The sequence below is a fragment of the Varroa destructor genome, unplaced genomic scaffold (assembly GCF_002443255.2).
Source record: "Varroa destructor unplaced genomic scaffold, Vdes_3.0 BEIS01000003.1, whole genome shotgun sequence".
Classification (NCBI taxonomy): Eukaryota; Metazoa; Arthropoda; class Arachnida; order Mesostigmata; family Varroidae; genus Varroa; species Varroa destructor.
This window is the reverse complement of record NW_019211456.1, coordinates 43,824,100-43,837,374: the sequence shown is the minus strand read 5'-3', so window position 1 is coordinate 43,837,374 and position 13,275 is coordinate 43,824,100. Positions and strand designations below refer to the sequence as shown.

Genomic DNA, 13,275 nt, shown 5'->3' with positions numbered 1-13,275 from the left:
AAAGAGAGAAGTTGATCAGTTCGAGCGATACCGCACACGATCGCTTATCTGGCCACAACCCTCCAAGCTTCGGCTATTAATTATTTACACAAGCGCTTAAGTTATCAGTCGAATGAATGCTAGTTATACCGTTCTTGAAGTTCTACTTCGATATAACGAGGCACATTCGTTCAGGATAAACAGCGTCGAAGTCGTAAAGCTTGCTCAAACACTGTAACACGAATGCTTCCTTTTGTTACTGCCATCTACTTGGGTCTCGCTTATTACCAAGATGCAATAAAAGCAAACCAGCAAATCTCTCTAGGCTTTCTGGATTCAAACGATAGCTCTGGCGTCCATTTATCTATCCATAACATTTTATTGAAGATACGCTTGTTTTGGCTAAGATCTGGCCTGTGATGGGTGCGCGCCAAACAGGGTCCGAAGGCGCTTCGGTCGACACTGCCGCAGACTCCCAAAGGATGTTGCTGCTGGTTGAGGGATAGGCCAAAATGCGCGCAATTGCATTGCATGCAATTGTGCTACAGCTGGTCGTACTATAGTCGTCACCCTGAGCACCAGCAGCGTCACCTGAAGCCTATGATGTCGTGCAGTGGCCGACACTTATCTAAGCAGACCGACATTTGGGAGTGGCCTTATCGTTTCGCGGCGTTTCTATTGCTGACGACTGCGCTGAGCAGTAAGCACAAACTGCCAAGCCTTCTTTGGTCATCCGTTCGTCTTCCATGTGTGACCGTGTAGCGGTGACTTACCGGGATAAGTCCTGTTTTGCCAACGAAGGATCTACTGGCCGAAGCGAACCTATGTTTAGACACGCGCACGTTTTCATGCACGTAGAGATACGCAACAAACACAAGCCACAATGATAATCAGAGCATATATGCGGTTGGTGTATCGCTACGAATAGAAAAAGGCCAGCCAGTTCGCTAGCCATTCCTAAGGTGCTAGCCATTCACCTGGCTCCTTCGGCAGAACCGTCCTGCTGTGAATGCTGGTGCTTGTGGACACGACGAAGGTACCGTGACAAGCTTCCGTAGTCGCTGCAGATTGTTCCCATAGATTGAATCATACTTGTAACAAATTTGTGAGTGATACGAAGGCGCAAGAACAACGACAACGACAAAAAGTGATATTTTGAAACCGAATGCGCTGAGAAGATCTTAGTTGACGAACGAAGAGAAACACAATGGCTTCCATACGACGCCTTTGAGTAACACTCCATCCATTGGACGATTAAATTATATGCCGGCGGTACAATCAGTGTTGATCCTTTCGACCTAGTTCAGGTCCGTGCTAGGCCAGCCGATCTGGTACCGATTCCAAAAAGCAGATATGCTATCGAACAAAAGTTGATGTTTAAACTAATGAACTCAAATCCTGGCATAGCGATACACGTGACATAATATATTCAGTAAAAAAATGTATGCATTAAAAATCACTGGACGTTAACATCTTTTACAAATAATTTGGCCTCTCTTTCTTTCTTTCGTTTGTTTTTTTATCATCTATTCGTAAGTGGCCCGAAACAGACAGTACAGATTAGATTGATGAAGTATTTGACGTTGACAACAGTTGATTGGACTTCAGCCCTTTCCACAGACCTCGTTTTTTAAACGCTGTTTAATCTTCGGACGGACTTCGTCCGTTCCACCGGCAACAGCAGGCCAAGTCAAATGCACCGACATCGAATAAGGACCGGCCAGATGGACTAATTCACTTCAATAAATAAAAATACGTAAAGTACACAATATATATACATATATAGCACAACGCTTGCCACGATCAGATCTAGTGATCCAATTATCGGATAAAACCACTTTTAATGTAACGAACAAATCGGCAAAGGACATCTTAACGTAGAACTCCATGTCCACACATATGGCATTATCATTTCATCATATCAATATATATAGGAAGGGCGATATTGGTGAAATCGGTGATTTTTAGTTCTGATTGCAGGATCAACGCTGTCAATTGCAATTTATTAGATTTTTATTAAACAATTTTCGGTATCGCCTACATGAAACAGGCGCAAGCCTTTCCATGTTCTGCGATAGTAAAATTCAGTCAAATGAAATTCAACCGGACGAAAACAGTACCATATGACGCTATACAAACAGGAAGCGGCCTTTCCGACGACGAACCATATATAATACGTAGAATCTCAGATTGTATTAATACTTCTTAAATTTTAGACAGGTAATGTCAACATGTTGATGTTACCGCTTGTCACTTGTTTCACGCACTGGATAGGCCTAAGTTGGTCCTACGTTTCTTCTATCCGACGCAGAAAGGGCTTTGAATAGATTTTCGTTCAGCGAAATGGCAGTGTTATCGAAGAGTGATAGCTTTGCTTTTTTTAAGGACAGCCACAGCATTAAAAATTACAGGACTCATTATTTCTGCTGCACGGAGCGTGATGTCCTCACGTTCAGTGGAAGCCCACTTTGCAGAAATGGCGTAAGTATGGTTTTCGTTTTTACTTAAAAATCTATTAGACACTATTCACAATTCTCCCACGATTATATATATGTAGGTGTTGCTAACACCAACACGTCTGGCTGTACGTAACTATATGGGATTTCTACATTGATACAATAATCACTCTACCATAACCCAGTGGTCAAGTAGGCCGAAAAATACGTCGCGATGGCCATGTGTGTGAGCACGAGAAACCTTTCATGTAACATGCAACACTGTAGGATTACGCAAACCAGTCAACGAGACGTAAGGCCACTTTTTGTCGAATGGACGTTTTTGTGTCGTTACATGTTACGTTGTGGAGTGGGATGCCCCCGAGCGACAGGATGGACAACGGTAGCAGGTACAAAAGCCACAAATGATGACAATGCTGCTGAAGATGATGAGCTGAAAGCAGAAGAACGACTGAAATTGCAAACGCTGCGGGGGTTGTAGACGCACCTGAAGTAATCTCTTAACTGGGCGGGACAATAATCAATAAAGCCATTTTTGTGTTTCGAAGTGGCCGGACCGGTATTGACAGCGGCGGTGTAGGGCAGCCGGTCTAGCCGGGTCAGATCTGCACATATTTGACACGGCACGTTAGGTAAAAAGTAATTTGTAATAATTTTTACGTTACGCAAGCTCATGGTATGATCGTGGAATATGTGAATGAGACACATAGACTTTAGCGATGGATAAATATCTTTGATAGATGGTAGCTTTTTTTCATTTACTGTACAATATTACTATATCATAATATTATCATTATATTATATCTACTGAGAGAGATATATCTCCTTTCAGTTAACCCGATCGAGTAGGTTTGACGTGATAGGGGACACAAACAACGAAATTAGATACAGCTTTTCTCTACTACGATCTATTTACGTTTTCCTTAAAAATCAGCCAGCTGCGTATCAATCTCTTTTGGTCTTTTTTTCTTTCTTTTCCCACAAACATATTCCCTTATATCTCCGGCTTCGGTTGTCGGCTCGAACAATATCTAGACGCTACCAAGGACCAGACCAATCATACGTAACGTTGCTAGACTTTTCACTTCTGCTGCATCTAATCTAAAAGATGGTTGTCCTTTTTTTCGGCCTGACAAAGCGACCAGCTGTTCATCTAGATACCATAATTATTTATCGCGTTAAGATATTCGGCTATCTTACTGCTGCCCTGCGAAAAATTGTAGTGTTCAATAGACATCATATAGTACACATCTAATGTTGTTAACGGATGCGTACACTTAATGGTGTTCCACTGGTTTTACACTCGAACAGATCTTGATTGACTGTGCCCATAACGGTCATCCCTGGGACGCAGCAAAAAGCAACAGCAAAAATGCCAAGGGCAATTTAACGAGCAAGACCAGAATACGTATTCATTATACATGTATGTAGTGGCAGCTGTTATAATTATCGTCACAAGTAGTCCATCGATATTGACTTCGGATGGCTGTTATATAATTAAGTGGATCTCTTGCATTTGAAATCGCATCGTCTTCAACAGACATGACTGCCTAGATAGTATGAAACTCGCAAAAGCTAGATAATTAAGTGCGCGGGAAAGAGAGAACGACGAAGGTCAGATAAGTGCTAATGCTTTTTATTATATTTTCTTTTCAATAGTCAAGTTTAACTTCGTGGCAGGCTTCCCATTTGTCCTTGTTTTTACGATCATTTTTAGTTCATGCCATCCACCGGCTTACTCGTTTACCCTTTCTTTCACACCACCATTACGGTTTCTGACCCAGCACGTGCCGGTAACGCCGATGCTAAACAAACGCCCCTGCTGAAGTTCGTGACGACGATAACATAATTGACGCACTCCATGTTCCAGCCAACGCTGTGCGACGACAGCTCCAACATTATCGTCGTCAATGAAGGCAATGGCCGCGACCGCAGTTGGGGCGGTGGTCTAAACCGGAGTCCATCAAACGAATGAAGTTCCGATTGACGCTGCTCTCAGCTAACCAGATTTCTTCTTGAACCACTGCCATTGGTAGCGTAGTCAGTTTGCTGCTATTCCGCTTTCATTATGAGTTACAAATATGCTAATCAGGAAAGCAGGTATAAGTTGTGAGAAAAACACGCCGCCGCTAATCAACTACTGGCTGTAGAGAAAATGGGTAGAAGCCCCTAGCCAATAGTAAAGTCAAGAAACTGGGTCAAGTACCAAATCGAGTAGTACTGCCCCTCAGGATCAGCCTGTGGTCTCGCCTTTGAGCGTACAGTGAAGATGATCGTTGGTAAGCGTATACGCTCACTACCAAAACAAATATCTACTTAAGCAGGTATCAACAACATCGCGCCATAGTGCTGTACATTTTTTCTCTTGGATAAGTCCCATTTCTTTTATGTCTCTATACAGTTTACCACTGGCCCCTTTTCTTTGGTTATTTGTTCGTCTGCTGGTCCTCCAGTACCGGCTAGCCCTCCATAAGATTGGATCAGTTCCAATCCAACATCATATATGTCTTCGTAATGTTTCCATAATTGGTCATAATGTTTTCAGCGATACGATATACGCGATTGCCGTTCACTCATCTATAAGTTAGATGAAGTGGCTGTTCCTGCTGGAGGGCTACATCGTCATATTCATCTTGGAACTGGTGTTAGGTGCCACTCGCGCATTATGGATGCATATAATAATATTTGATTTATTTGGAGAGCCTATTTCGCATTGGGTTGAGGGTGTGCGGGCTTTATATATAATGTGGTACGTTCATAGACTATACACAGTGGCCAGTGAAAGCCGTATCGCGCCATTACTACCAGTTTAGTCTTATTCTACAATTATTTAAAGGCGTTTCCGGCTATGACTTTACCTACTGTCTTTTTCCAACAGCGGTTGATGACCGAAAGCGTATTGTTATTGCCACCGTCGGCATTGTCGAAATCGCCATATTGGTGCATACGCTTCGTGATCAAGAATCGAATTGTGGCCAGTAGAAAATACGTACTTGTTCCGGCTTGAGTCCTTGAGGTACCCAAGTGTACTCCTCGAGCGCGCATCCGCTATCATCGTCACTTTGTCGATGTCCTGAGCCCATTTCTGGGGACGGTGCCTGCTGAGGGCCATGACCATTTTGGCCCCCCGTTGTCGCCTGCTGCGAAGAGTTCGACACCGCTCCTCCAGCAGACGCCGTAGCTGTTCCAGAAGCTCCGCTAGCGCCCACGGCTGCAGTAGATCCTGAAGACGTGGGCGAGGTCATCATATGCTGCGGGGGCGCCGGGAGCATGAGCCGTTCGACCTCGGCCATGTTGGCTGTGGAGCCCGACTGCTGATGGTCCTCGCGTGGACATCGACAGTTACGACAAACTTTCCTGTAGAACAAAGACGAGCAAAATGAGAGTAATTAAACTCAGAACTGAGGCCTGTTAATGATGTCAGAGATAAGCTGGCTCTTCTAAAAAGGTAAATATTTAGTAGAAAGTCTTCGTCGGTATATTTTGTTAGCATGTGCATTAATGCATTTCGTATAATTTTACATACATCGAATCTTCGAAAGCTCGGAAATTGGTCGCAGTATTGTATGATACTAGCGTCAATGTATACATGCCCTTTCAGTTCTCTGCCCGCTAAGTACCAGCCTGTAAATAGACGAAATATCTAAAAAGTGCTGCTTTCTCAACATTCAATATATGTCTCCCCAGCTCGAAGTCTGTTCTCATGCTGTTTTTCTTCCGATATGTATTAGGTGCTGACTCAGGTATACCACTAACATGTTCAAATCCAGCATTAGCAGTATCTTGCCCATAAAAGTTTTCCCGAACGCCCATAAAATTGTTTAGGAACAAACAACGGATGCTACGACGAATCATGCCATCCCGCCGTTTACGTGACGAGAATACTGGAACCGTCATACGCGTCGCTCTGTTTTGCCTTTTAAGACGCGCACAAAATTCAACGTTGAGGGGCCGAAAATGGTCATAACTAGAAAGCGGACAGTCTCATAACTAAGCGTTGCTACCGATACTAGCTTATCGGTGTAAACATGTGAAAGACCGGCTGTCGCCACTTGTTGGAAATAGCGTTTTGCTTGTAGCTATCGTTCCTGCATGACAAAACTGCGTTCGATTACGCAGGGACACAAAACGAGATACATGCCATATGTGAGACAATGCTCTTTTTACGCTGAAGTAAACATCTTCTTCAAAGAACCGAACGACGATAGCGGGTCGAAGCGGGTCGCGCTGGCGGCTAGTTAACCGGGGCGGATCTTCTGTTTAAGTCGAGCAGTTACATTATAAATAGTACAATATCGCTCGCGTTAAGAACCGACCAAAAGGCAGACGATGCAGAAGTAACGGAACAGACGTAAATATATAGCGGAATACTCGCCAGTACTCGTAGTAACCGATCGATTTTTATTCGTTATCTATTTGCTTTTAGTCATCGGGTCAGCAAGCTAAGCTGAGTCTATAATGATGCGGCTATGTGAGGGCCTATGTGGATCCGCCGGCTGGACAGACTGCATGATCACTCAAAAAAGATTGCTAATGAAGCAATATGGAAACGAGACTCGAAGAGTTACCTAAATGCTGTTACAGCAATTACTACAAAGTCTGTCATTACCATCATGACTGTAGTGACGACAACCTCTGTTGAGCGACGCGATTCTGTTGTTGATGTTATTGTTAGGGGCAGGCGTCTACTGCTGCGGTGCTATACCCCTGACGCTAAGCGCTTACTACTTACCGCAGAAGGTCACTGCGCCGTTGGTGTCGCCACTTCTGTACAATGACTCTAACGCGCCGATAGATTTTAGCTTCAATTTTTTCCCATCCTTTCTCTCTATAAATTACGTCAATGGGGGTATCTGAGATGTTATTAACGCATTAATAAGGCCAAATAGAAAATTGCGTTAATAACAGTGAGCAAAACATCTGTCTCTCGCGCTAAAGTAGCAATATTGATGACTATGATATCATTGTATTATTGAAAACACCGTAGAGGCAAAGCCAAAGCGCAGCCATAAAGCGGCTCCATTGTACCGTCTGCCATTGGACATGGTCGCATTTACCAACACATGCAAACGAAGATCTCTCTCGTTCTATATATATACATATATAGAAAGGGAGAGATGACGAGAGAGTGGCTAGCGCATAATAAATGTACGAGTACGAAGTAGCATATTACTGCTATAATCATCATAATACGATATAATGTAAACGAAAATGATAATCAGAGTGAATAGTACGAGAGAATATAATTTTCCTGATTTTTCTTCCTAGCTCGTTTCCCTCTTTCCGTTGTTGTCAGCTGGTCGTGATACATTCATTTCAATATTTCGATTTTTCATGGATAGCATTGTGGGGTAATACGGCTCATGTAGAGGATAGGCAAAAGCAGCCACTGTTGAGATGCCGAAAACAAAAGAGTGAGGCCCGTTTATCTCTCGCGGTACGATAAAGCGATAGATAGAACGTTTTGCCGTGGACAGATCGCGCTATCTGGGGGTAACGATGCTTAACCGCGGCGCTAGCTAGCGGTCGGCCGCTGCCGAAAGGTAAAATGGAATCGGACAGATAAGTAAGATGCAACTAGAGGCGAGAACGGAAGACTGGACTAGGTATAAGAGAGTGCTAGAGAAAAGTTTGGCGCGTGAAAGTCAAACACGAGAAGAGAGTAGATTCTCTGATACATCATGGGAAAATGGACACGTGGGGTGTAGTTGTAGACGGTGTATACGTCAACGGTGACGTTAACAAGGAGCAGTAACAATGGCTAAGTTGATCATCAAGCGTTTCTTTTCGAGTTGGTTCTGTGCAGCTATTGAATAGCGAATACAAAATTGTGTTGAAATTCTCACTAACGACTCTTTAGCTTACCAATAGATTTGACAAGACCAACGACCTTTTGTTAAGTAATACGGCTCGCGAGTAAGTCGGTTACGGGTTGTTTTGTACAAGCGACACCTCATACCACTTTAGGGCTGTGTCCAGCTTCCGCTCTTCTCAGGTGTAACAGACATGTGTATCGAAACTGTGAGGGGTAAGAAAAACATCAAAGAACAATGGAAAACTTAATTCCTATTGACACCTTTTTTCCTAGGCATTTTTTCGATCTGGTTACGAAAAAAACTGGGCTTTTAGAGCGGAAGCTACTCTTCCATAGCGGCGACGCAGGGCCAGCGGATGCTCGCCGGACGGACGCATCTCTGTCCGTTAAATTAAATCATTGAATAAATTCAAAGGATGTAGGGTATAATGTGGACGGACAAGCTGGTTAACATGGACAACAACCTGAGCACGGCCATCGCTTTATGAGCAGCACGTCACAGTGAGCCACTTCGTTGAAAGCCGACCAGCCATCGGTGAAACGATCAAATGTTTCATCAGGCGCCAGTGTGTAAGCCGAGGTCCGCATGAAGCCAAATCAAGTTTTCTCGTGAAGCGCCGCACAGAAGCGTTCATCGAGAATCGTTGATAGATCAGAAGCTCCGGTACTGTTGTGGCCAAGTAGGCGAACCACGGAAATAAAAAAGAAGACAAAGGCGAGGAGGAAGAATGCGCGCAGGAGTTGGGCCGTCTCCGGCAAAAGAGTCAACAGGCAAACGCTCGATCTCTGCACGGCAGCTACTGCAGCCATTGCTGTTAGTGCTTGTTCTCCTTCTGCATTTGTGTGTAGAGCCTCCCTATTAGTGCTGTGTACAGCATGATTTTTGCCGCGGCTCATCGTTGTTTTTTTTGTACGGGGGGTGCACTGCTCCCGCTGCTGTTGTAGCTAACGTTGCGCCACAACTCTGGATAGCCAACAAAATCTCACTGAAATAACGAGTGTACCAAATACATGTGGGCCACCGCAAGTTCGAGCAAAAACCACAGAGTATAGCATTTGACACACTGAAGGCCAACTACCTCGGCAGGGTATTGTACTGAGTAATGTTTAGCGGGCAACTGGGGTAACTGTATAGCAGCTAAGAAACAAGAGCGTACATTCTATTAGATAGTAGACACAACATTGCCGCCTCAGCTAGTAATAACAACGCTGTTAGTTCATACACACCGCTCTGAACGATAGCAACAATGTAGACATTAACTCAACAGCATGTTTACGTGGCGCCCTCAAGCGGAAACGAGCAGAGACCATCTTTATTAGGGAATCAACCTCCGGATCGCCAGCTACGACTACAAGCGCCCATATGGTCAATAACTCGAGCAAGAGATTAGTTTTGCTGCTTCGACGAATTTAGCCGGCTATGATCCTGCTTTGCGTAGCGTGTCTTTAAAGGCCCTGAAATGAGGATTCGTCGGCCATCATCAGCAATAGCGTCACCGTCATCAAAACATAGAACTTCTTTTTCGATAGCTTTTTTTAACAACTGTTCGATTCATCTATTGGCCTGCAGCTGGGATGGTTATTCGACTGTGAAATTTCTAATATAGAAAAATAGGGTTGATTTCCCAAGAGAAAATTTCTATGCGAGGAAGGCTAAAGAAGGTAACCAATTAAACCAGGTCTTCATGTACTTAATATGTAACAAAAACATAAATAAACGTTAGTAATAGTAATAGAGACATTGCGCTATACATGTTATAATTGTTCATACGATGACTACCTATTTCTCATATACGGATTTACATTTTCAGCAGTTTTTACCAGTGCCTTAATGCGGATGTGTTAATTATGGCCTTATTCGCACTTCATAACCAGCGATGTTATTGTACATTTAGCTTATTCACACGAAGAGCTGGCTGAAGTTAACGAATTCAGACTTCGACTGGTGAGATCGTTCGTCTACTATCTGGATATATGGGTTCATCTACTACAATATTACGTACGCAATTATTTTCTACAAGAACTTTAAAGCTTGTAGCTCCGTTGCTATTGTCCGGACAATTTGGATAGCGGCTATACATGCAGCCCCTGCGGGCGTCTACACAATAACGCGAACAGGGAAATATACTTATAGATATCATTACACAACAGCATCTCAGAAGGCTGCACAGCGTTTGTACACCACCAGGTACAGGCTATAAAATAATCGGTAATTCTCGGTCTAAATATCCGACATTTCGGCGTCGTGCCGAAAAATCTGTTCGCCGTTACGGCTGCCATCGGATCAATCTTATCGCAATTTTTATTGTTCTTGGCATGATTATTATTATCTTACTATTATGTAGTATATTGCATGACCTTAAACATGTACATACAAAATCAGTGTACGTGCCATTAGTAAAAACAGCACTAAATCTTATTGTTACAAATCGAAACGGGTAGGTACGCGATTATATCCGTTATGTCACAGTGAACTGGAACAGATGAACTTAGTTTTCTATCTTTACTCGTCATATAATCAAGCTGTGATTTTTATTTAGAAAAAAAAATCCAAATGATGAAAAATTATGGTAGGTAAATAGGAACTACGGATATCCCGCCTTACCGCTGCCTTCGTAGCTCACGACAATGGCAGGTGTGGCAACAAGGCCTGCGTATATCAATTTCTCTCTCTACGGTATGCAGAAAGGGTTTCTTTTTGGCAAGCTAAATTATTACTCAAGCTCAGCTTATTGTTTCAACAAAGATTTGAGTTCGTTCTTGTCGAGCAGTTATAGAATGGAATCGATATACGAAACACCATTGCGGAGACGAGCGTTGATGCCGTTAAGCCCCACTGAAGTCACCCTTTGTCGTTTCCCCTTCTGCCTAAAGTCGTCGCCCGATTAACACTGTCTTACTGGCTGACGGCATTGACCGAGTCAGCCAGGGCTCGTCGCTCCCGTTTGACCAGTCAAAAGTCGTTTAACTCTATCTGAAAACGCTACGACAATCCCTAACGTTGGAAGTAACGCAATTGCAACGACGACGCTCGAGCGTATGTCTGACACTCACAAAAATATATTATCATTCTGAATCGGATCAAATCATTTAAAAGATCTTACGTCTCACATTTTACCGTTTGTTCCACGTTGCGTGTAGCACCTCACGTTCTGTCTAACGTTGAAGTATTTTTGAAGCTGGCTGATATCTCTTTTTCCGGAAAAAGAATATCGCATAAGCAGCCGGAGCGAGAGGTCGACGCGTCGAAGGAGTCTATTTAGAATCTATCTTTAACGTTTGCCTACGATTTATGTATACTATAGCCTGGGAATTATAGACACAAACAAATAAGCACTATACATTATCCGATGCAATTGTGTTCTGTAGTAAATCAAAAAAAAGATCCTGTTTTTCAATCATATGATGCACGCATCGTGCACGTGCAGATAAAAGCACAAAATATTTCACTGAGATATTGTCAACAGACACTATCAACAGGCAGGTTTTTCAAACTACGAAAATCGACGTAGTATAGTATTTCAAAGCTGTGTTTTGTCTTAGCTGCGATCAGTCGGTTACCGCAATCGGCCTTTCGATGTCCAACCTCGGCCTGAAATATCGCTACTCTCAGTAATGAAAAACCTGCCATATTTCGATAAATTGAGCAATTTCCCAACTATCGTTTAGCAGAGTTCTGCCTTCTGATACCTGCTTCTGATACACAGTAACGCTGTTTTCACTATTGGACGGCTTTTGATGCCGATCAATGTCTTAATCGTGTGAGATTCTATCAAATGTACACCATTGTGATGCATAACATTTATATGGCTACTGCGTAGATTTGGTCGCATGGCAGATCCCTCAATGGCAGTCCACCTGGTTTGCTATTATATCTGCCAATAACTGTAGTGTACACGCTCGAGTTTGTCGTTGGCATCGGTGTTCTTTGCCAAAATAAAATGTAGGTCGATTTTTAGGCCATGGCGCCATAAACGGAATTGAAAACGATATGCAAAAAAATAAGTCCGTTCAGTAAATAAGGCATATTCTGAACAGCGGTGTACATTGATTAGAGACGCTCGTTGCTGACTGGGTTGAAGGACCGCTACCGTTAGACACATGCTAGGTACGCTAACGGTCGTGGAAGAGCAGAGCGGGTAATGTCCTCCGAAAACGAGTTTGCCTGCGTGCCTTATTGTTAGTGCCATTATTCGACGGACAGCGTCATCAGTACTTCAAAATGAAATCGTTTTGGCGCGGCCAGATGCCGCGGTCCAGCTGCTGGCGACCGCCGTGTTTACTCTTGGCGCTGCTTTTCGTTGGTAGATGTTGTTCCGGGGAACTGATGAGCTTTTGGTAGACGAGGTAAAAAATCATCAAAAGACTACCCATATAATTTAACCTAAACGCTCGAACTACCATACACATGACAGTGTATCGTATTTAGGTGACCAAGCAAGGCACGTTACCAAAATATGGTGCAAGTCGTTTGCTTTCGAATGGTGCCTTTTTCAGTTAGAAAAATATGTTGAAATGAATTGTTACAGCTGAAGCTAATTGAGTTTACTACACGACCAATGTAACCTACATAAGAAACGTCTCATTTTTTTCTGCAAATGTAAAAATTACAGTGGAAATAGGCAAACGTGCGTAAACAGCTGATTTAGTCTACGTTAGAGTGACCAGTTAGCGTTGTCTTCGCTTATTCAAATATTTCAACTGGTCACGTAAGCAAAGACACTAGTTGATTCGTATGTCCCATTCCCGCTTTCGAACAGCTACTTTTCAAATAAGTCTCTTGTCTTCATAGGCTAGTTTTCTCGCCTGCCCTCCTGTCGCCCTGATGGGCAACGGTGCCTGTGGCAGAAAACCTGCCCTATTCATTGTCACTAAATTACCTTCATATTATAGAATGAAGTTATACATAAATCAAGCGAAGTCGTGTCAAATCATTGATGAGCTGATGACTACTTCAACAGGAGAAAAATGGAGGACAAACACGCGAAGCTATAATATGGCTTCTTGATGAGCGGTATCATCTAA

General features: G+C 43.2%; 1 protein-coding gene across 16 annotated transcripts in view; it reads right to left on the bottom strand.

Moving 5' to 3' along the window:
• LOC111246448 (uncharacterized) overlaps positions 1-13,275 on the bottom strand; it is a 259,672-nt gene that overhangs the window by 19,377 nt on the left and 227,020 nt on the right. For 15 of the 16 annotated variants that reach the window (XM_086982453.1, XM_086982460.1, XM_086982448.1 and 12 more), the window contains one exon: positions 5,429-5,792. In XM_086982453.1, coding sequence (XP_086838579.1) covers positions 5,429-5,792 — 364 coding nt within the window. Of the gene's footprint in view, positions 1-5,428; positions 5,793-8,300; positions 8,408-13,275 lie in introns of those variants that run through there. The other variant, XM_086982450.1, reaches the window with a different exon arrangement.